The following is a 27,111-nucleotide window of genomic DNA, read 5'->3' on the forward strand; positions in this document are numbered from 1 at the left end:
GAAATTATAATATCCACTTACAGAAAACTAAATAAACACATTTTAAACAGTAATTAACAATCTGAGGACAAGCTCAGAAGATGTTAAGAAAAGAAGATTAAAAACGAATTAACACATAACATTAAATGACCACGTGCTCAGAACAGTGTCTGGCACATAATAAACATTATATAAGTGCTCATTAAATACATTTTTAAAATCATACTATAACATGAACCCAATATTCAAAATCTTAAATAATGCAAATGATTGTAAAGATGCTGAGAAAAAAGGAAACTATTACTAGTATTCATATCCAGGTGATTTTTATACTCTTGACTTCTCTGTAGTTGCTAAATTTTGTACATTGATCCTATATCACTGTTAAAATTAAAATATATATATATATATACACACAGACATTGTTTTGAAAACAAAAAAGACAGATTTCAATCTGAAGAAAACAATGTTAGTAATGGTTTGAATAAGAACTCATAGAAAGACCATGCTTATCAAATTTTCAGTTAGTATAAAGTTTAAAAAATTGCTAATACCATGAATTCAAAATATCTAGTCAAGATTCAATATAAGATTCGAATTGCCTGGTTGAGCTAAAACACTTCAGTTGAAACCAATAGGACAAAATATTGCATCGAGTTCCCAGACTTCCAATTAAACAAGGCAGATTAACCACAAGTGTCTTTTACCTTCCGAAACTCCATTAAAATGTCAATAAAGGAATAAAAAGAATGTAGGTGCACAAGGACAGAAAGGAAGACAGTGGGAAAAGACTTCAATAAATGTTGAGGAAATGGAAAACAAATGGAAGATGGCAATGACTAATAAGGCCGAGGAAACTGTAACAGAAGGGACGATAGGACTGCTGCCATAGGACACAGGAGGCACTCTCAGGACTTGGAGGCACCACAGACGTGGAAAGGCACAGGACAGACAGACAGGGCTGAACAGAGCTCAGACTCTAACGCTGGGCTGCTTAGTTCTCATTCTCACTTTCCCACTCTTCACCTGTGAATCCTTAAACAAGTTTACTTCATCTCTGGGACCCAACTTCCTCGTCTGAAAAATAGGTATAATACACCTCTATAAGCTTATTTCAAGGATGAAAACAGACAAGATTGAGAATCACTGAATTAGAAATACACAAGAGTCTTAAAGAGTCCCTGGTATATCTCCATATCTGCAGTACTCACCATTTCACTCTAGAGAAGTGGAAGAAATACCAGTAAGATAAGTTAACCCCTCTGTTAACTTGGAATATTAAAGAAGAGAAAATTCAAGGGAAGATCAATAAAATAAACAGGAGGAAGGAACCATCAACTTTTCAACAATTAGATTTATATTAATTGTTCATTATACCACAAGAATTCTTGTAAGAGAGGGAATGGAGTGGTTGGTTACCTCCCCTGCTTAAGAATTATTATTCTAGTTCAGCACTGCTAGTTATTAGAGAAATGCAAATCAAAACTACAATGAGATATCAGCTCACACCACTCAGAATGGCTATCACCAAACAACCCACAAACAACAAATCCTGGAGAGGATGTGGAGAGAAGGGAATTCTCCTGCACTGTTGGTGGGGATGTAAGTTAGTAGAGCTACGATGGAGAGTAGTATGAAGGGTCCTTAAAAATCTAAAAATAGAGCTACCACATGGCCCTGCAATCCCACTCCTGGGCATATAACCATAGAAAAATATGGTCCAAAAGGATACATGCACCCCAGTGTTCATCAGAGCACTGCTTACAACAGCCAAGCCACGGAAGCGACCTGAATGTCCACTGACCGGGGAATGGACCAGGAAGACGTGGGACACATCTACAATGGGATATCACTCAGCCTTTAAGAAGAATGGAATAATGCCATTTGCAGCAACGTGGATGGACCCAGAGAGTCCATCTTGTATCTTACTGAGTGAAGTAAGCCAGACAGACAAAGAAATATCAAATGACATCCCTTGTATGTGGAATCTAAACAGAAACGCCACAAATGAACTTACCTACTAAACAGACAGAGACTCACAGGCTCAAAAAACAAACTTATAGTTGCCAGCGGGGAGAGACAGTTAAGGACTTTGGGAAGGTCATGTACACACGGCTATATTTAAAATGGATGACTAATAAAGACCCATTATATAGCACATGGAACTCTTGCTCAATGTTACGTGCCAGCCTCGATGGGAGGGGTGTTTGGGAGAGAAGAGATACATGTATATGTATGGCTGAGTCCCTTTGCTGTTCACCTGAAACTACCACAACATTGTTAATTGGTTATACCCCAATAGAAAATAAAAACTTTAAAGTTAAACCAACAAACAAAAATAACTATTCCATATCTAACGATCATCATGAACCAGTTATCATAAAGAACAAGTAGGCACAAACCAGGTGCCAGACAATTTATTAGAGCTCACTCGCTCCGTCGTGTCTGACTCTGCGAACCCATGGACAGTAGCCGGCACCAGGCTCCTCCGTCCATAGCATTTTCCAGGCAAGAGTCCTGGAGTGGGTTGCCATTTCCTTCTCCAATAACTTAACAGCTAAGGATGCAACAGTGAACAAGAATTCAATTGTCCTTGCCCCTGGGGAGGTAACTAAACCACCCTGCAGCTTGAGGATAAGTCAAATCCTATGCTATAGTCAATAAATTCAATTATTGTTTTATAATTGAATTTTATAATTTAGTCAATTAACATTTTGTAATCGCTAATACAAAATCAAGTTTGAAGTACAGACACACACTATGTGCTATTAGTATTCAAAACAATGACCTTTTCCTGAATGTAAACTTTCAGGAACTTTGATAAATGATGTATATGCATTATCTCATTTAAATCTGTTGATTCTATCAAGTGAATATTTCCCTCATTTCAAAGATGAGGAAAGTAAGATTAAAGAGGCTGAATAATTTGTCCAGAACCATACAGATAGGCAGAGGCAGAGCTGAGATGCATCAAGTCTCTCTGACTCTAAAAAACATGTTCTTTCCACTCCATAAAAGCAAGACTCTAAGAGAGAGGTACCCTTGAAAATTATAGGGTGATGATTTGAAGTCTCACTCAAAGATACCCAATTTGAGTATGCCCTTTTCTTTCTAACTTTCTCTAAATGTTCTCAATGCAGCATTTTGTTAAGTGGTAGCATAAAAACTATTAAGGAAAGAAAAAACTAAGTTTTACATAAAATCTTGAAAGAGGGGTATCCTACATTAGACTCAAAACTACCATCTTCTCCTCTAAGAATGCTTAGTCATGTCTGACTCTTGGCAACCCCATGGACTCCAGGCTCCTCCAACCCTTCCAGGCTCCTTCGTCCAGGCAAGAAGACGGGAGAGAGTTGCCATTTCCTACTCCAGGGCATCTTCCGACCCAGGGATCAAACCCGAGTCTCTTCTGTCTCCCTACACTAGCAGGCGGGTTCTTTACCACTGCACCACCATCAGTTTCCTAAAATCATCTATTTAGTGACCTTCATTTTACGAAACACCACCAATCCATTTAGCCTGACAGAATCTACTAGTTTAAAAAAAAAAACAACTTACATTTGTGTGAATGCACACCTAAGTGTGTATCTGTATCTGTGTCTAGATAGTTTTTCCTAGTGTCACAGTATTTCCAAAATTGTGTTGTCTTACTTGACTATGCCTTCAGCAGAACCTTTAAAAATCAAATACTTAAGGGATGAAAGATTAACAATATAAATACTTCTACAGTTCACACAGGGACAGAGGGCTCAAGTTTCAACAAGCATTAGCATGCTGCCGTATGCCTTAGGTAAATCGTTTCATCTCTGGGCCTCCCTAAGAGGAAATCAGATGTCACAATCTGTAAGGTCCATTCCACCTTTAAAATTCTACGATACAAGAACAACCAAGAAACCCCACAAAACACTTTTCAAAGCATGATCAACTTTACCTCTGAACAGGCAGAACAAGGATCTACAACTGAAAGAGAAGTCTAATTAGCATTTTCTATTGCGTCTGGACCATGTAACGTGGCAGCTCCTTTAGTGGCATATCCATGCTGCAGTGCAGGGTTGACAGAACTCCAAGGAACTGCCGACTCTTAAGGAGTAACATCAGCCAGTTCTGATTCTTTTCATCGAAAAGTGTTTCGTCTGAAAGGAAAATAAATTCCGCTTCTACAGCCCATGAAAACCGTCCCCTTCTATCTAAGTAATCTTTCCATCTCAACCTCAAGAAACTAGTAAAATAAGATTAAGACAGCTGGAAGAGTAACTCTTCTTTAGTAAGTAAAAGTGAAGATTTCAAAAAGAGATGAAATCTGTTCATAGTAGCAACAAAGGACTCAGGGTTTTTGCCTATTCTTTCTCTGGTTCCTTCTTAATAAATTAGACATGAGTATCAAATATGGGAGAGGAGAGAGTATGTGAATAAATGCAGTATTGAGGCTCTCAAAGACCACATATTCTAAGTTTCCTCCTTATTTCTGATTAAATAAATTACCTCATTAAATTAAAACAAGCCTCAGGGCATATTTATAATAATTCATAAAGTTAGAGGCCATACCATTGTGGTTTAAATTTATAACTTAATTTTATAATTAAACCCCAAGGAATACTATAGGAAAAAAACGTAAATGTGTATACCTATTTTCAACAATAAGGAAAAACATCCTAAAAACAACAGAATTTAACAAATCAAAATTAAACATTACATTCAAAATATTATCTTTAAAATATCTCACTTCACACTCTCTTCCCAAAAGGCTAAAAATATCAGAGGGCCGTTACTATTCATTTCATACATGTAGACAATAAAGTTAAAACTGGAGTAAACAACTTTACTAAAATCAATACAGTAAAAGAAACAGGATTAAAATTCAAGGCTTCTGATTACAAGATCCATGCTCTATTCAGACATCAAGACACCTAATCAAAGATAAAAATGTCCCAGGTAAAAATGTCCACCAGGTAAAAATGTCCATGCAGGAAAGACCTGTTGGGACAAACTTCACAGAGAAAAATAAGAAGTATAAACACACTCTTGGGCACTGATCAAACAAATAATAGCTACAGGGGATTTTTTCCCCCTAATTTTAACAAGTCCTTGACTTAAAATTTTAAACCACACTAAACAGGTATTGAGAGGATAAAGCAATACAACACTGATAAATACATTGAGCCAATAGTACAAATTTGAATTTGAGACTTTACACATAATTTTTAAGTATCCATACAGCCCATTACATCTCTGTACCTCTGGAAACGACTCCATTAGGAATCTATGAAGGCTTTCTCCAAACACATTATGTCCAATCACTAAAGAATTTACTAGAAAACACCTTTCAGAAATAAATATGCCAAGGAAATGTAATTTTATTAACAAGATCCATGAATATTTTATAAATATTCAAAACAAATCTTTGTTAGTTACTAGTATACTTTTCTAAATATAATACACATAACTTAAAGATAAAAACATCTTTTAGAGTCTGGAGCAGTGGATCTCAAACAAGGGTGATTACCGAAGTTTAAAAATGTTTTTGATTGTCACAACTGGGAAGTGCTACTGGCATCTAGTGGGAAGTGCTACTGGCATCTAGTGGGTAGAGGCCAGGAACTCTGCTCAGCGTCCCACCATGTACAAGACAACCCACCCCCACACCCCCACAACGAATCATCTGGACCCAATGCCAATAGTGCCAAAGCTGAGAAACCCTCGTCTACAATCTAACTTTTATCACGAGGACTATTAAAGTTTACGTACCTTTGAATTTTATATCCAGACCACTAAATTCCAATTCAACTCCTTGAAGTGCTTCTCCCAGAGTTTCATGGTAATGACTAATACTCTTTTTTGACCCCACACAGAATGGAAGTGAAAAGTACTTATATGTCTCTTGGCGATTATGGTAGGGCCCAACAGTATTCATCCATAAGACAACTTCCTCTTTATCCTGATACTGAAACAAACAAACCAAAAAAGCAAGTTAAGAATATGTTTTAAAAAAAAATCGAATTCAAATTAAGGGAATATTTTGCTATTTATTCTAAACAAAAATGTACTATCTCAGTTTTGGAAGCTTTAAAATAAAATGCTGGAAGCTTGTTTCAAAATGATGATCAGTTTCTACACATTAAAAATGAAATTTGGTGAATTTTAAAATGATATATTCTGATTACGGTCTCAGGCAGATTCATGTTTTCCAGACTTTGTTTTATAGAAGATACTGTTTAAATAAATGCCAATAACCTATAAGAATATGTTTATACTTAATATTTACACTATCAAATAATGATAAACCTAGAACCGACATGATTCACCATGCTAATGTGGACAAAGGAGGAGGAAACAAAATCAGTAGTTTATCCAGGACCTATGTTAATCACTGGAAACTCCAAAAATCTAATGTTGTCAGCAAGCACAAATAAAATTTCACCTTTTTCCCCCCCCACAATCACTGGTCAAAGGGAGGAATGACCAAAAAGGAAGAGAAAGCCATACTATGAAACCTCCACAACTCACCCAAGTCATCATTCTATCCTTCCCTTTATCAGCCTGAAACACAGCTACTGTGTGCAAATGTTTCTGAATAAACAATTATGGCTTTACCCATCAGTGAATACTTTATGTAGCTAAACGTGGGCTGTGGTCCAGTGACTTTGGGTAAGTGACTTCACCTTTCCAGGGTCTGACTGGGGAAACTGCTAAAGATTTCCAAGATCTTCTCAAGTTTAAAATTCCAATGATTCTATGAAGAGTAGTTACCTGAGTGATTTTAAAACTAATAATCCTAATTAGCAATATAAATGAAAGACAATATAAGATGCAGCTTGTTAACAGTGCAGAACTTATATCACCAAACAATTATTTACTGAGTACCTACTATGTGCCAATAATTGTGTTCATAACTGAGACAGCTTTGAACAAGACACATTTCCTGCCCTACTAGAGCTTAGAGCCTAAACAAAAAGATCGACACTGAATGAGCAATTATAATCAGGCAGGGTGCTATGGAGCATATAAAAGAGAAACCTGTCCAACCAGGCCAAATACCAAACATTACTCCCAGTCCTCCATCTGATGGCTTCCCTCATAGCTCAGCTGGTAAAGAATCCGCCTGCAATGCAGGAGACCCCGGTTTGATTCCTGGGTCGGGAAGATCCCCTGGAGAAGGGATAGGCTACCTGCTCCAATATTCTTGGGCTTCCCTTGTGGCTCAGCTAATAAAGAATCTGCCCGCAATGCAGAAGACCTGGGTTCGATCCCAGGGAAGATTCCCTGGAGAAGGGAAAGGCTACCCACTCCAGTATTCTGGCCTGGAGAATTCCATGGACCTTACAGTCCATGGGGTCACAGAGTTGGACACAACTGAACAACTTTCACTTCACTTTTCCTCCATCAAAAATGAATAAACATTTCCCACCAAAATCCAACATCTCCCAAACAAACTCATCCCACCCAAACGCAACCCCTCAAAACTTTTTCTAATGGTACGATCCTCTCAGACATGGAGACTCAATCCCCAAGTCCCTCTGCATTACAAAAACCATTGACTTGTCTATTCTTATACGAAGCATCTGCCTCTTTTGATTCATACCACCATCAAAGTAGGACTTAGATCTAATCACCTTCAAACATGTCTCATTGTCCTAAGACATCATTGGGGCACCTCATCGAGGAAATAAAAACCTGCCTGACTTTCTGAATGCATGATACATGCACCAAGCATAGTACTAGGTGTTAAGGCTATAAAGGTAAATCTTGTCCTATGATTGGTTCACAGTCCAAAGTGGAGCCAGAAAAGTAAATGATTTAACAGTGAAGAAAGAAGTGCTACAATTAAAGTAAAAAGAGTTATTGTAACAACAGTAAAAGAATGATTATTTTTGCTCTGGCACAGAAGGATTGGGATGAATAACAATATGGAAAATCACAAGCTGTTTCAAGTAAATCCAGAAAAACTGTACATAATCTTTATGTATGAAGAAACCAATCAAAGGTCTTAATGTACCCATAGATCCCCATTCATAACTACTCTTGTTACTTTAGGGGCTTGAAAAATATCCATATGATATCACCCTTCTGTCCAATATTCAACGTCTCACTGCACTAGTTAATCAAGGTATTCCTTTCTGCACAGATATAGATACAGCATAACAAGTCTCAGAACAGTTCTCTAAACCAATCACTATCCACTGAACAGAGCTGGTATTATAATAGAATTGAAACCTGTTCACAGAGTAGAAACCTTTTGGCACAGTATCAAGTACACAAAAAATATTTAATAAATATGAAAAAACACCGAAGAAAGGCTGAAATGAAAGGTCATTAGCAACTTAGAAGCTTCAAGTATGTGCACTGAATGCAACAGTATCCTTTGAAAGAAGTAAGGAGAGGTAATCACATGTGTCCATTCAGGATTACAACCCTGAAAGAGAGGCACTATTCTTGTCATTAATCCTGCTGAGAGTCTGCAGAAATTTTATAAACCTTAACAACTTGTAAAAATAAACAGAACACCTTCTCCATAAATCCTAATACTCATATTCCTCTAAAAATAGACAAAAACTTGAACACTAACACTTGTTAAAATAGAGCATTCATTTATTTCATACACATTGAAATATAAGACTAAAATAATTTAAAGGTCATAGTGTCATAGTGTGTGTTAACTACACATTCTGAAGTCACTCATTTTAAATATTCATGAAACCTTAATGAGGTAGTAGAGTTCTGATGACACGATGCAAATTGTACTATAACAAAACGTGTACAATTCTGTAGCCTAGCATTCCTTCTGGGAAGAGGACTGAAGCAGTGATTAGAGGGAAAAATACATATATATATATGATATATAGACATGGACACACATACACACATACACAGATTAGGATGCATATTAAGGTTAAAAATCTTTTACATTGCTCCTTATAGAGACCACAGATTTCAAGAACTTAAAATGTTTACTTTTCATTATAGTTTTTGATTATCACTGAGAATAACTATTTCCAAGACAAGGTCAAGGGGAGAGTTCTTTTTCAAGAGAGAAAAATGTGTCTTAAAAGGTCTTGAATGAAATAAGAAAATACCAAAAGGAAAAACCTTTCCTTCTGCTAAGCTGCTGGAAAAGTCCCTGGGCTCCCCAACTCGGTGGGTAGACAGGACTGGTAAGGCTCTCCCCCCCACCTGTGGAGGTCAGAAGTGTGAGTCGCTCCGTCATGTCCAACTCTTTGCAACCCCATGGACGGTAGCCCGCCAGGCTCCTCTGTCCATTTAATTCTCCAGGCCAAGAATACTGGAGTGAGTTGCCATTCCCTCCTGCAGGGGATATTCCCGACCCACGGATCAAAGCTGGGTCTCCAGCATCGCAGGCAGATTCTTTACCGTCTGAGATACCAGTGGTGCGGCCAAAAGGCTAGTCTAATTAGCTTTCAAAACATCCCATGCCTTAGCAAGCTCTTTATAAATACTTTCCTCGGAAAAACTGAGTTGCCAAAGAGCAAGATGGAATTTAATAACTTACCTGCAGGGTGTAATCAGAAGGGGAGAGAAAAAGTAAAGCATAGCAGTGGATCAGAGGATCCCTGGACATGGGGGTGGTTCCTTCCATGAGGCTTCTTATTAAGGACATACCATGAGCTGGGCACAGTTCTAAGGTCTTTATATATATAAACATTTAATCTCTCAAAGCTTTATAAGACAGCTCCTATGATTTTCCCCATTTTACAGATTCGAAAAAACTAAAAAGAGATGTTACATAATTTGTCCAAGATCATTCTAATTTGCATCACATTTATAAATTTAGGACTACACTTTTGCTAATCCCTAATCAGCTTCATTAACTGAAGAGCAAAAACTAAATAAAGGAATTTGGGAAAAGTACAGTTGTACAAAGCACCTAAGGAAGTGCTAAACATTGAACAACTTTTCCATCTGAGCCTTTATTTTGCCCAACAGGAAAAAAAAAACCTTCCTAAGAAGTTCCTTGTGCTCTAATCTCAAAAGTAATGACCTTTGTTCTCAAGAAGTCACCAATGTTGGGTCTCTCATTTAAATATGGTTTATGTGCTGGGAAAGTGCAGGTACAGAAGTTTCCCTCCTTGACAGACATGGTGAATTACCTTTTCTCAGAGGAACACTTCAAGATATAATGTTACTGACGATCTCATGTAAAATCCGAATAAATCAGAATTTATGTAGACAGGCGAAGAACTGAAGACTCAGACTAAGTTCCCAAATGCCATTACTTTTATGAGATGAGGGAAAAGATACATGCTTACTTTAAAACACATATCTGAGAAAGCAAAACCCAGCTCTGAAATGTTTCAAAAATCAGTTTCAATGCCTTTTAGTTATTTAAAACACATACATCAGAATGCGAATACAAACAAATTATCAGTGTATTTTTGGATAACCTCTTGAGATAACTGCTCTCTCTCAAAATAACTCTATTCCTAAATAAACTTTTAGTCTACCATAGAGTACAGCTGAAAATAGGACAATGAATTCTGGCACTTCCTAAAACTAGATCTATATTAAAACACTCACAAATTCACTTGTAGTAAACAGTTTATCCTCTTTATAAATCTTCACATATGTTTTAAGAGTTCCATACTCCCAACAGAGATAAAGACTAAAGGCTTCCATTTGTCTAAGCAAACAAAACATCTTTTTTTTAACCTAGTGGTGTAATAGTGCTTATGGCAGATGTTGAGAATAGGCTATCCTAAGCACAGAGTGGGTCCTTCCAACATTACCAATGGAATTGTAACCTAGTAGGGCCCCTAAAACACAACAGGCATCCCCAAGACCACGCATCTTAAATGAACAATGGTCTGCGTTAAGCAACAGGGTTATCAAACTGCAACCTTGCATATTCTTACCCTTGGCGGCTCCCCAATTACTCAAGTCACTCAACAAGCACTGATTAAATACCACTTGTTGTGCCAAGCACAGAGCCTGGTATATAACAGACCCAGAAAAAAATTTTTTTCATTTTGTGACCTTGAGGAAACAGAGCTCAAAATAAGTCAAGGCTTCAGTGTAAATGATAAAATACTTTTAAGATTCCTGTGCCATCGATTGTTGATTTTTTGATGCTGATATTTTTACACAGTATTACTATGGAAATGGCTGGATGGCATCACTGACTCGATGGACATGAGTCTGAGTGAACTCCGGGAGTTGGTCATGGACAGGGAGGCCTGGTGTGCTGCGATTCATGGGGTCGCAAAGAGTCGGACACAACTGAGCGACTGAACTGACTATGGAAATTATGTGTACAAGACAGGTGGAAAAATACAAGGACTAGAAATCATGTAGCTCAGACTCTTCCTGTGGCCCTGGGCCAGCCACTGGGCCTCTTCAGGTCATTAGGAAAATGAGTCTTGAACTCAACGGTCCTAACTCTTTCCAGTTCTAAAATTCTATTCTCTATTTGCAATCTTTCTAACGAGTCCCCTAGAATCTTAGGAGACATGATAATCTAACTCTAGTTGTTTCCAAGTGCTCCAACTTTCAGAAATCCAAATAAGCATGAGCCATACCCTATACAGCTTTCACTCTTAAGTGTTCTTTTTATGACTCTTCAATCATGTATCAAGAACCTGCCTTTCATGAAAGTGTTCTTTAATTTTTACTTAAGAGTATGTTCTGTAATTTAAAAACTGAAAGGAACTCATTTTATATATTCTGCATGTGTATATGTTCTAGAAGCCAGCAGTATGTTTCCTTTCCATTATTCTTCTGAGAATATTAAGAGCATTGGGCAAATAAGCACATAAAAAAATACCGCACGACTCAAATGGTCAGCTGAATCCTAATCCAGTAGGTAAAGTAAGAGAAATCAAGGGCTTTGAGGAACTGCATTAAGTAGTTAGTTGCTCCTTCTTAGCATCAGTTACATAATTTGTGGCGCCAAGCACAAAATAAACATGCAAGGCTCCTCTCTAAACAAGCATTAAGAATTTAGAATGGTGACAGCACAGCATTCAGCTAAGCAGTCTTTATGTCTTGCACACACCAAGTGGCTGCATGGGTCACATGCTCATCTCTGTCCCTCTTTAACACTAAACCAACCTCACTAAAACAACCTCAGTAACAATTCCCTATGAAACCAGGCTTAGCCAAACATTTCTTTTAAGCACTTAAAAGTATTATCAATACAGAAAATTACTCAATTTGATATCAAGTATTTTACTGTCCTATTTTTTAAGGATAAAAGGCTGTAGAGCATATCCTATGAGCGTGTAGCAGACTATTAATTCAGTTTGCCTAAGTTCAAATCCTACCTCAACCCGTACTAGCTGTGCAGCCTCAAGCAAGTAACTACTTTGCCATCCCATTTTCTCATCTATGCAGAGGACATAATCCCACTTATTTCACAAGATTATCAATCCATGTTTAAAATACAAGTTAATACATATTAAGTACTTAGGACAGTACCTACCACATATTACTACAAAAGCTTAGCTATTATTTCTATCTGGAAACTGTCTTCACAGAAAGTTAATCTAAAGGGCAAACTTTAACTTTTAGTTGCTTTTTTGGTTAACAATCCAATTTCACAAGTATTTATTAAACACTTACTCAGTAACCTTCCCTTGACAATTTTTCTCTCCCTTCAGTATCATTCTGTCTTCATTAGCTACTTCTGCCTTCTTGGTAGGAAAAAAAATCACTTGACCATAGCCTTTTCAGTATTATTATTGGTTTGAGGTGAATGCCTAGTTTTCAAAAATATTTTCAAGAAACTTTTAAGAAGTAAAATATCTTGGCTAATAGCCAAAATATATATAATGACACTTAAATTTTTTTACATATATCTTCATGCCATTTTTCCTATAATTTTTAAATACCTAAATTTTTAAAATAGGTATTAACAAGTGAGAGCAGTTCAAAGTAAACATGACTGAAATAAAAGTCAAAATTTTTTTGTCCGATAATTTTCTCAAACATGACATATTCTTAAACCTTTTATCAAGTATTTTATATTCAATTTCTGGCTTTAAAATATTAAACGTTCCTGCCATAAAATTTCAGTTAAATTGGCATTTACATTTTAAATCTGTAAATTAATCTAATATTTTTATTCACATCCAACTTGTAACATTTTAATTAATATGTTCTTTTCCCGATTACAGCAGTTTATATAAAACACAATATAAAAAGGAGTTTCCTTGATGGCTCAGTTGGTAAAGAATCTGCCTGCAATGCAGGAGACCCCAGCTCCATTTCTGGGTTGGGAAGATCCCCTGGAGAAGGGATAGGCTACCCACTCCAGTATTGTTGGGCTTCCTTTATGGCTCAGCTGGTAAAGAATCCACCTGCAATGCGGGAGACCTGGGTTCGATCCCTAGGTTGGGAAGATCCCCTGAAGAAGGGAAAGGCTACGCACTCCAGTATTCTGTCCTGGAGAATTCCATGGACCGTATAATTTCCACAGGGTCGCAGAGTCGGACAAGATTGAGCGACTTTCACTTTCACTATAAAAAAGTAAAATACTACTCTTAACCTTATATGCCTGTACGGTGGAACTAAAGAGACAATTCCGAGTTTTACATGGTTAACTTTTCCAAAGTGCTCAAAAAAAACTGGAAAAATATTAGTACTTATTGGCCAAAAGAATGCCCATTGGAAATGAACACTTCTTACTCTTTGAGACAAGTTTTTAAACTATTTAACCTGCGAATAAAACTATCTTAAGGCGAAAAGTCACAAATACAGTACAAAAACGTCACCGGCTCAGGACTTAAAAAATACACAGATAAGAAGTTGCTGTGACTGAAGTTGCTGCACCTCAAAGTTTAGAACTTGTGTTAACTAAACGAAGAGCACAGATAACCTACAGACTTCTCTGGCCGCTTCATTTCCTCACTTGTCAGAAATGACAGAAGACTTTCAGATTTAGTACTACACAACCTCTCATGCAAAGTCGTATCATTAATGGGTTAAGGTCTAAAAACACAGACTACTCACACTCACCCTCTAATTTACATGACTTTACTGCTCTGCTCACACCTACCATTCAGAAAGTCACTGAATTACATTCCTAAGTGAAAGTCACAAGAGGAGTCGTTAACATCCAAGCTTTGATGTGGAAAATGCCCATTAAACAAACAGTCGATCAATTTTAGGCTAAATGCAAAACGGACTGTTCCCAGCAAGACAAGAGGCCGGGCAACTTAAGACCCCGCACAATCAGAAGCTGCCCTAGAGACCACTGGGACGCGAGCCTCATCTCGGGGCCAGAAGAGGTGAAGAGAAAGTTACAAGGCCTCTAAGGCGGATGCGGGTGGCTGAGGGCCTGTACACGTGTAAAGTGCTCTTCACCTCAAGTTTACCAAGGTTGTCCCCACGCCAGGGTTAGATTCCGGTTTGGGCAGGAGGGGGAAATAAAGGCCGGTGAGCACCATGAAGTGGTGGATATTTCCTGGTTAGTGCATGACGAGTAATAGGTGGTGCATCCATCTTCCGCCGTGTCGTAGCCCCCCAGCAGCACGGCCGCAGCTCCCTTCCCTGGGGGACACCAGCCCTGAGACTGGCTGCCTGCGGCCCCCAGTGCCGCGGGCAAGTGAGCCCCGACCCTCAGACTCCGCTTCTTTCTCGGCTCCCGGGGCCCCTGGACCCAGAGGTTCAGCGCCATTTAGGTCCGGGGTGGGAAAGGAGGCCCAGGCACGCGAGAGTGGAGTCCTGTCCCGGGAACACACGGAAATGCCTCCTCCCCGCTCCCGGGGTTCCTGCTCCGCCAGGCCCAACCGGAAGGCGGCCGCGGGGCTCGGCCCGGCAGCCGGGCCGTCCAGGCCGCGCCGGGCCTGCCGAGGCGGCGGGCCGCGGGGAACGGGCGGAGGCGGCCGCGCCGGCAGGGAGCGCTTCTTCTCACCGTGTGCTCGTGCTCGTCCGCCCGGGCCCGGGGCAGCAGCAGCAGCAACAGCGCGGCGGCCGCCGCCACGCCGGGAGCGCCCGGCAGCGGCCTCATCCTCCGCGCTCCCACCGGACCGGCGCCGGCCCACCGACTCCTCCTCCGCCGCCGCCTCCGCCGCGGCCGATTCGCATCCACGGGGCGCGGACAGACGCACGGGGCCCGGGCCCAGCCGCTGGCTCCTCCGCGCCGCCGCCGTCACCGCCCGCTCCGGAGCCTCCCCCGCCCCCCGCGCCTCCCTGCCTCTTCCTCTGACTCAGCCACGTCATCCGGCCACCCCGGCACACGCCGGAAGTGCCTCGCGACGCGGGGCCGCAACGGCCGCCGGCCGCCCCGCCCGGGAGGCGCGAGGCCGTGGCCGCTGAGGGCCGCCCGAGGGTCCGGCCGGTCCGCCCGCCGGCTCCCAAGGTCGGCGGCACGCGTACTGGCCCCGGCCTCGCGCCCCTCGCGGCTGCCTGGCCCTCAGCGCAGGGCCGAAGCCGCCTCCGTTCGAGCTGTGCGACCTGGGTCAAAACGCTTAACTGTACCTGGCCTCATTTTCCTCGGCGGTGAAGGGGGTAATAGTATGAGCTGCCCCATCTAGATTGCGAGGATCAGATCAAATAACCCTCACCGGAGTTCGGCTCCCGCCGAGAATGAATCACCAGCTCCATAATCGTCATTAAGGGAGGTTGCTAAACTGGTGCCGGGTTGGATGAGTGTCATAAAATCCCTGAATATTTATTGAACCTCTACTATTAAATCTTTTAAAAATTCTTTTTGGTTTATTTGTTGAATCTCCTGTCCACAGATAGAAACACCTCTTAGAATCTAAGCTTCTTTCCTAAGCAGAGATCCTGTTCACTGACATGTACTAGAACAGTGTCAAGGCCCATTGTGGAAACTCAAAAGTTATTTGTCAAATATAGAAACATCTGGACCCTGGAGTCGAGTTGTCTCAGCCATCAGCAGTCAACAAGTACTAGCATTTGTTAGCTTAGAAGTATCTAAAGAATTTATTTTTCTCTCCCCTCCTGGTAACAGCCAGTCGTCTACACCTCACTCACCATGTATTGCAACAACCTCCTAACAGAATTCTTATTAGCGGTTTCCTTACCTATTTATCTTCCCCAACAGGTACCAGAGTGATTCCTCTATGAAGAAAGCTGACTATATCACTGCCTTGCTTAAAATACTCCTGGTATATTGTCTACATAAATCAAGAAATCACAGCTAATGTTTTCATCTGCCAGGCACTATTCAGAGCATTTCACATGTATTGACTCAATCCTTAGGCAACAGGCACTGTATGTTCATTCTACAGAAATGGTAACAGAAGCACAGAAATATTAAGTGGTTACTGAAGGACTTGATCCAAGCATCTGGCTTCAGAATCAGTCTATTGTTTTTAATATTTATCTTTATTTATTTATTATTTGGCTGTATTCGGTCTTCATTGCGGCACTTGGGTTTTTTATTTGCAGCATATGAACACTTAGTTGTGGCACGTGGGATTTAGTTCCCCCACCAGGGATCGAACCTGGGCCCCCTGCATTGGGAGTGTGGAGTCTTAGCCACTGAACCACCAAGAAAGGCCCAGAATCAGTATTTCTTACTACTAATGGACCGCCATCCATACAATCATTTTAAGAAATGAAGTAGACTTGTATATGCTGGCATGGAATGATAGCCAAGAGACAATTTTAAGTGAAAAAATTTACAAGTATAGACTATAATTCCATTTTGAATGATATTAGTCTAACCACAGAAAATAGTCTGAAAGATTATGACTCACACCATTAACAGTGTACATGACTGCCAATATTTGAGTGTTTTATACGATGGGTATGTGCTATATGTGTAATTAGAAAAAAATTCCTTCCTAAAGGATAATCGTATTAGCATGCAACTGCAGAATCATTTCCCAATTTATCTCCTCAACTTTACCTCCCACTGATCTCTGCTCAGGCTACATCCCTATATTTCCCAAATGCACCAGATTCTTTTATACCTCTATACCTTTGCTCTTGTTTTTTTAATTTTTATTGGAGTATAATTGATTTACATGTTATATTAGTTTTTGCTGCACAGCAAAGTGAATCGGTTGTATATACACATTCATCCACTCTTTTTTAGATTCTTCAATGTTCCCTTTGCCTAGAATGGAAATGAATGGACAACCTTTGTTTACTCATTTTCCTGGCCTAAATGAATGACCTCTTCAGTGAAACCTTGCATGATGCCCTCAGGAAGGGCATTCTGACCCTTTTTGATGGCAGCCACTACCTTTTTGACCCTTTTTGATGGCAGCTGTTGGGACAGTGCTTGTCACATCATAGACATTCAATAACTATTTACTGAAGACATTCATAAGTGAAAAGTCAAATAGCATAGAAGGATTTAAAGAACACTTTCCAAATAGTCTAAGAGGCATCACAAAGGCAGTACGTGATTAATTGCTGAATGAATCATACACCAGTAATTGCAATAGAAGTCAGAGGAGGTGTCTTATCCATCTTTGCATATCCTTCAGAGCACCTAGCACTGCGGCTCGCTCATAGTGTAAGCTCAGTGAATGCTCCGTGAATGAATAATCACAGCTCTTGAATCAAGCGATGATGGGCAATTGAAGAATAAGCAGTGTAAGTGCTGAATTAAGATGAATGAGTAGTTTCTTGCTTAACATCCATCACCAGCCTCCACAGATTTGAGGCATTAAGCATTTGCTCCGTATTGTCAGAAGCGCTAGGTTGGCAATTGCTTGCGGGTGGGGAGAACACAGGGCTTCCCTGGTTGCTCAGACTGTAAAAAATCTGCCCAATAATGCGGGAGACTCAGGTTCAATCTCTGGGTCAGGAAGATCCCCTGGAGAAGAAAATGGCAGCCCACTCCAATATTCTTGCCTGGAGAATTCCATGGACAGAGGACCCTGGCGGGCTACAGTCCATGGGGGTCACAAAGAGTCGGACACAACTGAGTAAGGGAGGACACAAGAAAAAGTATTCATTTGGGGAGTGTAGACTTAGAACTAGGAAACTTCACTCACAGAACAGACAACAGGCATAGCAGTGTACAAAAAAGGAATCGCACAAAATGTGACCAACAGTGCAAATGTGCAAAAGGCAATATGAACAATGAGCAAGAAGAGAAAAGCAGACCCTGTTTTGGTGACATATTTGGGAAAGTTTAATGAGGGAAAGAGCATGTAGGGCCATTAATGCAAGGAATATTTATTGAACAACTGTTATGTGCCAGGAACTCTGGTACGTACAAGGAAATGACGATAAATAGCTTTAGGTGATAAAAGTCTGATAACGAGTCCGCTTGGGAAGAAAGAATAGGAGATAAAGTAACTACAGGAAAAGGAATATAGCTTCAAAGATTCTTGGAGCCTGATGACCTCAAGGCTCAAAAATCATTAGTACTGGGCTTCCCTGGTGGTCCAATGGTTAAGAGTGCAATGCAGTGGACACCAGTTCGATCCCTGGTCTGGGAAGATCCCACACGCCACGGGGCAACTAAGCCCACGCACCCCGTAATTATCAAGCCTGCGCTCTGGAGCCTGCAGCTACTGAAGCCATGTGCCTGGAGCCTGTGCTCTCCAACAAGAGAAGCCGCCGCAATGAGTGAGTCCACACACAATAACTAGAGAGTATCCCCCACTCTCCACAGCTAGAAGAGGCCCATGCAGAGCAACAGAGACCCAAACAAAGCACAGCAAAAAATATATAAGTAAATATATTTTTTAAAAAATCATTAGTACTCAAGGGCACCATCAAAATCAGGGTTGTTCTGCCAAACTGGGAAGTGAAAAACATTGATGTCTTATTTCATCAATTTCTTCATCTAGATTAATGACCTCCTTCCCTGACACCAAAAAGATTGAGGGGGAAAATGCCAGTGAAAGGCAACTGCTCCAAAATGGTTGTAAAACCTCTGTTTTTGTGGTAGTTCTAATAAGACTCAATCAGTTAAGGAGTTTATGACTACCGAATGATCCAGAAAACCACAGTCTCAATCTTTTATTTTTGGTAAACACAACCATCAAAAGTTTGGTCTATAGATGACAAAATATCTTCTGATTTCCATCCTCAGCTACCTTTCCTTTGAAATTCTATTTCTTCTTTCTACTTTGTTATGTTTGCCTTGCTAGTAACCTACTTTTCTGTTGCTATTTATCACCTTCTGCCTCTACCTTTTCTGTTCTAGCTGAAATGTTCTAGATACTGAGGAACTTTAAAATTGTTTTGAATTCTTTCTTTAGGAAGCAATCGCTTAAAACATTTGGTTCTTAGACCAAAGAACAACTAAGGCTATTATAAGTTATATTATAAGTTGTATTATGATACAACGAAGCTCCCATTTTACTGTTTCTCACACATTTCTTTTACCTGATCTGTCATACCCAATGATAGAGGGCATGGAACAGGAGCTGCCGCATAATAAGACCCCTTGCTAACTAGGTGGTCACTCCAGTATGGTTGTCTCCTTCCTTCTTCAGAATGAGTGATTCCTCACCCCTAGCCTTAGTCCTAAACTTACAGAGTTGAAGGGACTTAGGTTATTACTAAACACAAAACATTTTATTTTACAGATGATGGGTAGTCAAGGTAGGTGAATTCATCAAGTCAGCAGCAGTCCAAAATAAAATCATTTTCCTGACTTCCAAGTCAATGTTCTTTCCCTGCATCATGCTAACTCTTACTGCATGGCTAGCTAAGACACTTCAAATGGGCTTTGGCAGGCTAGCCAGGGAACCCACAATTTATTACAGTTTCTATGAGAAAACTAATTCTGAGTTGTGCTCAGAATTCAGAATACATCTTTCAACCTCCTACTCATCCTCTCACCACTCTGGTGAACATAGTATCTGGCCACGGGAATGAATGGAGAACACCGTTTTTTATTCTTAATAACTTATTATACTTGGAAATTAATAGAACACAATTTGTTTATCAAACCAAAGCAAATATTTATACAGTCAGAGTCCTCAAAATTGAGGATCGATTTTTAGGATGAATCTTCTAGAGATATCCAAATTAGCTACTTGTCTTTCTTAGAAATAAATCCGTTACTAATGCTTCCTCAGCCAACCAGTTGCAAATCCACACAGTATTCTTTGAAAGACAAGCATAGAAAACCAACTTACTTCCTAGAGCAAATGGGAGAGGGATCTAGAAATTCCACTAGAGTAGACTACGATCCCTGTTTTTTAATAACAAAGAAAGACAAAAGGAGGGGGAAAGAGCAGGTAACGTAGCTTGATGTGAAAAATATTCATTTAAGTCATTTACATACTGTTACTTTACCTAATTATGGCAAAGCCTTAGGGATTATTCACATTATTAAATATGTCAAGTTAAATTATTTGACTGTAATACAAACCTCCTGTTTAGAGTCTCTCAGTAATCATACTTTGTTGCTCATATAGTTGGGTTATCTGCTCACAGGTTTTAACATAAGATGAAGGAACAGTGCTGGACTGGGAACTGGAGGACAGTGTACCCTGCACAGTTAGAGGCAAAGGCAATGGCAGTGAATATGACTAACAGCTTCACTGTCTATTGAGCCAGTTTGTAAAATCTTGGGGAAGGAGAGGCATCAGGTAGGGAACTTTTTAATCGTCTCTTTGGATACCTAGTTACAATTTAGTTTCTGATTCTCATTGTACTTAAATTCATGGTTTTGCTACATACTGTATTCCTAAAAATGTATACTAAGGTTGAGTGTGTGGAAATTGAGTAAATTTAATTTGAGTAAATTTAAATCAAGTAAATTTAAATTGAGTAAATTTAAATGAATGATTCTGTTTCTGGAGAATTAAAGATTTCACCCCATCATTTAGAAATATTCTTTGATAACATGGTCCCCATGCTTCATACAAATTTTTCATTTTCTTCTTTTACACACAATCATTTTGGATGTTCAATGAGCATTCAATGAGGATTTAAGACTTGCCATTTTTGACTTGGCACTCCTGATCATTTCAGCCCACATCTCAAGTGTACCATATTTATGAAACCCAGATTTCTCATAAGTACTTTCAATTTTATGTTTTCCACTTATTTTCCTGAATAAAATGCCATAAAATATTCCAATATTACACAATGATGTGCATACAAAGATGGTAACACCATTGGCTAGCAGTAGGTTTTGCCATGTTACTGATCTAAATATTTATCAAAGAATCTAAAAAAAAAAAAAAATTTGGCATCCAAAAGGAGGCTTAGAGGCATTAAATATTTTTAAAAGTATAGCTTTATCAAGATCAAGCATGCTTAAAATAGAGACTGTCTATAAATAAGAGGAATACCAGTCTTATGCTTCTTGTTCTCCTTTTATCTCATATTTCCTTATTTCTCCCAGATAAGTGACAAGGAGAGTAAAGGGACCATTCCAAAACAGCTACTGTGTGCCAGGAATTGTGGTAGGTAATTTGCACAAATGCTCTCTTCAAGGCCAGTGCCAATAGTGTATTTTATGTCAGAAAAAAAAAAAAGCAGAAAAACAAAAACCCAAGATCCCAGAAGCTATTAACTTCACTCAATCATTGTTTGCTGAACTGAGGAATTCGACTGAAAAAGAACCATTCATCATTAGAAAAGGACTCAATAAAACTGTACTTAAATGGATCTTTAATAGTATAGTTTTTATATCTTTGTGTGGGATGGAGAATAATTTCATGGAGAACCATCAGATTTCTGATAATTTTTAAAGAAATGGGTCTGATACCAATTTTACTGTATATTTAAGCATCAAATTAAAGACCTGTGTTTTCAAGGTAGATTTATGTGCTAGGAGCTCAAAATTAATGATATACCTAAGGCTCTACATTCTCTGCACAGATTTCCCAAACCTGATGTTAATAACAAGTGTATAGTAAAACAGAAGACTATTTCTATTTTAAGGTCTTCCTTCTTCTTCTGACCCCTCAGCAGAGTGAAATTCAAGGACCCCCCCTATCTCCGATGGTCAGAACTAAGGTCTGTAAAGGATGCAGAGCAATGAGTGGGGCCCCTGGCATGCCAAGCTTCCAGTCCCCAACCATTTTCAGATGTTCCTTGGCAAGCATACTGAATTATAAATGCCCCAAATGCTTGATAGTTCCATACCTGGGAGATATGGAAAAAGGAAACTTCTAGAAGGTCAATAGTCACTGAACACATTTCTGCATCTGGGCATCTTTTGAGGGAGAGAGCTTGGCCATTTGGATATGGGAAGTATGATGACCTGGAATCAGCAGGCCCAGATTCTAGACCCACCTCTTCCTCTAACCAACTGAGTACTCTTGGCTCCAGGCTTCAGTGAAATTAGATTTTCCTTCTATCTAAAAGGAGTTAGGACTAATCCTTCTCTAAAGTCCTTTTGAGTTTGCTGTATGTGACCAGCCCTGGCATTTAAACACACTCCTGAAGCTATAGAAAAGCTGAAGGAAGAATCATTTAAAGATTAGGATATACCTTCTTGCTTGAATACTGTAAGTTTTAAATCATAACCACAGAAGTTAGATTGGACTAGCAAATAAGTAAGACCTAATGTAAGTGCATTTCTGTAAAATCACTTGTACATTTCTGATCAATCTTTCAGGCTCCTGACATGCCAGATTAGTCCAGTTCCAATTAAGTCATCATCATTTTGGCAAATGAGGATATGGATCAATAGATGATGGTGAATGAAGTTCTTAGTTTTTCGATTCTTTGTGCCTTAATAATATCTTCTTCAGGGTAAGCCCAAACCAGCAGGGCTGCAGCAATATCAGTGATGAGAGTGGGTCTTAAGGTCAGTGGTCAGGCCATAAAACTCAACATGAAGACATCATTAACAGGCTGAAAACTGCAAGTCTCAAAGTCCAGAAGGAGGTAGCCTTAAGGAGGTGGAATCAGCGACCTCTGGGTGGAACAGGTGGAGGAGGATGGAAGGTCTCCCTGGTCGGAGGCCTGAAATGAAAGACAAAGCAATTATGATCAAACAGATTTGATGAACTACTTCTTAGGAATCCATGATTTGTTGCAAACTTGGTATACTATGGTATACTATGCAAAGGACACATCCTTCAATTAATAAAACTGGAGACACATAAGGACCTTTCAGTGGCATAAATGCTGATCTGTGGATTGCAATCCTAGCCAACATTAGAATCACTCGGGGTGGGGGGCTTTGAAAAATACCAGTTCCCAGGCTCAATCCCAGACCTATTCCATCATAATCTCTGGAGGATAAGGCTCAGGCATGACGACATGCAAATCGTGTTCCTCCTTCAGCCAGTTGCATTAGCCATGTGGTTTGGAAATGGCACCCCATTCCAGGATTCTTGCCTGGAGAATCCCAGGGACGGAGGAGCTTGGTGGGCTACAGTCCACGGGGTTGCAAAGAGTCGGACACGACTGAGCGACTTCACTTTCACTTTCACTTATTTTGTGAAGCTTTGACATCCGAGTCCTGGCTGATCCTGGAAGGCCTGCCCCTCTGAGGGTAAGCTAATTCCTCTAAACAGCCTGCAGTTAGTACACATTTCACATGCAGACTAACCAATCTAGAGTCCATATCCCAATCCCCTCCAGTACTGGGACTCTCAAAGTCCAGGCCTCTATCCAACTGCCCTAATCACCCCAGGGCCAGGTGTCGGACAACTGGAGACAGCCCCTGAGCCCCAAAGCCTGCAGAAATTTCTCAGACTAGCCAATCCTAAATCTGCCTAGCCTGCCTCATTGGTTCCTTCCTGCAGCACCCACAAGAAAAGTTCCTGCCCTTCTTTCTCCCCTACCTGCCCTCTCTCCTGCCTAAACCTGGGGCTTTCCTGTGTGTCCTGCCCCAGCATAATATGCCTGCCTCCTCTTGAGATCTAGAAGTATAACAGACCACCTATTCAATGGCAGTTGTCTCCTGATATGCTCACCTTGCCACACCTAAATAAAATAAAATCTATATTTTAAAACTCCAATGATTCAAATATGCAGCCAGGCAGCAGACACACTACAGTAGGGAGATCCCTTGAGAGAGGACTTAAGAATTTCTGAAGTCAGCTTCTCACAACTACTTCTACTTGGGATCACTCAGTGTTGTCTCAACTCCACATCCGCTTACCTAGAAGCCTCCCTCCACATTAGCCTAGTTGGTTTTTGAACAGTGCTAAACGACACTCCAGATAGACCTGGGGGAATGTATTTACAAGAGGTTCAACAATCGAGACAGTATTTCCATATGTGTGCTGTAAAACCAATATTTAATTCTCTTGGAAGCAAGTCAATAAGTCAAGAAAGAGCACTTTGTCAAGTGCTGTAATTGAACTGTGCTACCCTGGAACTGCATACTTGATTGAATGAATCGATGAGTAAATATTTATTAAATGTCTTTTGAATGCAAGTTTTGCGTAGGTCAAGGAAACGATAAAGGAGCTGGGAAAAGACCGGCCATCTCAGAAGGCAGAGAGGGAGGCAGAAATAGAAAAGAATAACAACAGATATCCTCAAGAGGTCCTACAGTGGCACCTGGAAGTAGAAGGTTTTGTGTGGTTGTTTCTTTATCCAGAGAAAACAGTCTCCTTCTATTGCCCCAACTTGCCCTATGAACCATGAGCTTAGAGGAGAAAGCTGAAGAACCCTCGGTGTTAGCAGTCATCACCTAAATGAGCTGAGGCTGGCTTGATGGTTTCCTTCCTTCCTCTCAACAAACATATATCTACTATGCATTAACCTCTGGTGTGGGATATAACAGTAAGTAAAGTGGGCATTGATCCCACCCTCAAAGTGCTGAGACTATAATGGATGAGGCAGACATTAGGGAAAGTCAGTGCACTGTACCGAATGTTTTGTTAGGGGACGTTCGTAACCTGTGAATGCATGGCAGAGGCATTCATGCACACATCTGAAGGACAAGTTCAACAAGTTCAAACCTCTCTGTTTCTCATCTGCCAGACAGAGGTAAAGATGCCCACACTGGAGTAATGTGTGCCACCTGGAGATGACAGGTGGAAGATGGAGAGCACTTTCTGGCTTAGAGTAGGCACTCAAGAGGTAAAGCTAATAATTTTATTATTTGTGGTGAAAGACCTGTTCTTAGACCTTCTCCCCAAGTATGCCCCACGAGCCTTACATTTCACCTTCCATCACAAAGACAGGCACGATTCCCTCCTGGTCACTCTTCCTCTGTTGACCCACTCTGCAACTGAGCAGGTCTGCAAGCAAACCTGGAGAAGGAAATGGCACCCCGCTCCAGCACTCTTGCCTGGAGAGTTCTGTGGACAGAGGAGCCTGGTGAGCTGCTGTCCATGGGGTCGCACAGAGTCAGACACGACTGAAGCGACTTAGCATGCTTGCATACATTGGACAAGGAAATGGCAACCCACTCCAGTATTCTTGCCTGGAGAATCCCTGGGACAGAGGAGCCTGGTGGGCTGCCATCTATGGGATCTCACAGTCAGACACGACTGAAGCGACTTAGCAGGAGCAGCAGCAAACAAACCATCTCCATATTTCTTTCTGGTGAACAGCCCAGCTAAAGGTTGGAAGCCCTGTCTTTGGGAATGGATTTGTGATTATAGACATATCAGAACCACAGAAGTAAAATGTATCAAATCAGAATTGAGGGGTGGTCCGTGGGGAAACGGCCTCCAAGGACACTGGGAAGCTGGAGCTGGACACAGGATTGTCCAGTCCAGAGACCTGGGCACTGGCTGCTTTCTCCTCCGTGTTGAGGAGATAACTTTGGTTCAAGAACCCAGCAGTTCTAATGTTGGTTAACATTCTTTTAAAGCAGGTCTGTTATTTAGATAGTATCCTTTTGTATGATCACAACATTGTTAAAAAATATATTTAAGCTTCCCTATTAGTAAATAGCCTCAGGTCCAAGTCCCCTTACTTTCTGACCACTCCCCCTGCTCCTGCCTAGGGATTCCACAGATATCTTTACAAGTGAAAGTCACTCAGTCGTGCTTGACTCTTTGCGACCCCATGGACTATACAGTCCATGGAATTCTCCAGGCCAGAATACTGGAGTGGGTAGCCTTTCCCTTCTCCAGGGGATCTTCCCAACCCGGGGATCAAACCCAGGTCTGCCACATTGCAGGCTGATTCTTTACCAGCTGAGCCACCAGGGAAGTCCATGCAGCTAAAAGGTTAACTCTTGGTACTCCAGGAGGCCTTCAGAAATATGCTCTGATTTGTCAGTACCTAGGCTGTGCCTTAAAGGGGAGTGCACAGATTGTTGTGCTGAGCTCACTGTGCTCAGTCATGTCTGACTCTTTGCAACTCCATGGACTATAGCCTACCAGGCTCCTCTGTCCATGGAATTTTCTAGGCAAGAATACTGGAGTGGGTTGCCATTTCCTTCTCCAGGGGATCTTCCTCACCCAGGGATCGAACCTGCATCTCTTGCTTCTCCTGCATTGGCAGGAGGATTTTTTTTACCACTGCACCACCTGGGAAGCCCATCGTGATTGGCAAAATCACTAGTAAACAGCAAAACATATTCAAAAACAAAGGGGCAATGTCTCAGCAAGACATTGGCTTTTTTTCTCTACTGGCAGGACTTTATACCTATGAAGAATGTGACAGTGTCAGCTGCCCACTCTGTGGGAACTGCAAGGGAAACACCACACAAGGATATAATGCATCTGCTCCTGTTCATGTCACCATCTGCCTTCCCTAACTTTGAAGTCTTTGGGAACTTATAGCCTGTGGGAATGTGAAACTTCTTTCTTCTAATGTGTAACCCACCTGCACTGCGGTACAAGACTTGATGGCTAGCTGTCAACCCAATCAGTACCAATCTATCATCTTCCCATTCACTTACTTGCATGATAAATATTTGCTAAGTTCCTAGCATGTGCCAACTACTGAGTTAACTCCATATTGCACTGGGGAGAGTAGAAAAAACTTTTAAAATCAAAACAGTCTTTATCATTTTGAGGTTTACCATCTACTTGGGGAGATAGATATGCAAACAAGGGCCACCATGTGGAGTGAGTTCAGTTCAGTTCAGTCGCGCAGTCGTGTCCGACTCTTTGCGACCCCATGAATCGCAGCACGCCAGGCCTCCCTGTGGTATTTGGGGAACACAGAAGGTTCACGCTGCAGAGGAACATCAGGGGAGGCTTCAAAGAAGAGGTGAAGTTTCGACAGAGTCCTAAAGGATGTGTAGGAATCTTCTAAGCAGAGATTGGAAAGGAGTAGGAAGACAGCATTCTAGGCAAAAGGAACAGATTGGGCAAAGACCATACAAAATGGCACAGCTCACTAGCAATGCTTAAGGAG

The 27,111-nt window shown here is 40.7% G+C and overlaps 2 protein-coding genes across 2 annotated transcripts in view; both read right to left on the bottom strand.

Annotated features, from left to right (window-relative positions):
- Nucleotides 1-14,938, bottom strand: part of TM9SF3 (transmembrane 9 superfamily member 3) — a 59,107-nt gene extending 44,169 nt beyond the window's left edge. Inside the window, exons 1-2 of the mRNA XM_052660859.1 lie at nucleotides 14,843-14,938; nucleotides 5,725-5,920 (exon numbers count right to left, since the gene is read on the bottom strand). Coding sequence (XP_052516819.1) covers nucleotides 5,725-5,920; nucleotides 14,843-14,938 — 292 coding nt within the window. The remainder of the gene's footprint in view (nucleotides 1-5,724; nucleotides 5,921-14,842) is intronic.
- A 7,794-nt stretch (nucleotides 14,939-22,732) lies between these two features.
- The window catches only part of PIK3AP1 (phosphoinositide-3-kinase adaptor protein 1), a 110,187-nt gene continuing 105,808 nt past the window's right edge, over nucleotides 22,733-27,111 (bottom strand). The window contains exon 17 of the mRNA XM_052661224.1: nucleotides 22,733-22,797. Within this exon, the coding sequence (XP_052517184.1) occupies nucleotides 22,740-22,797 (58 nt within the window). The 3' untranslated portion in view covers nucleotides 22,733-22,739. The remainder of the gene's footprint in view (nucleotides 22,798-27,111) is intronic.

The sequence above is a fragment of the Budorcas taxicolor genome, chromosome 23, assembly GCF_023091745.1.
Source record: "Budorcas taxicolor isolate Tak-1 chromosome 23, Takin1.1, whole genome shotgun sequence".
Lineage (NCBI taxonomy): Eukaryota > Metazoa > Chordata > Mammalia > Artiodactyla > Bovidae > Budorcas > Budorcas taxicolor.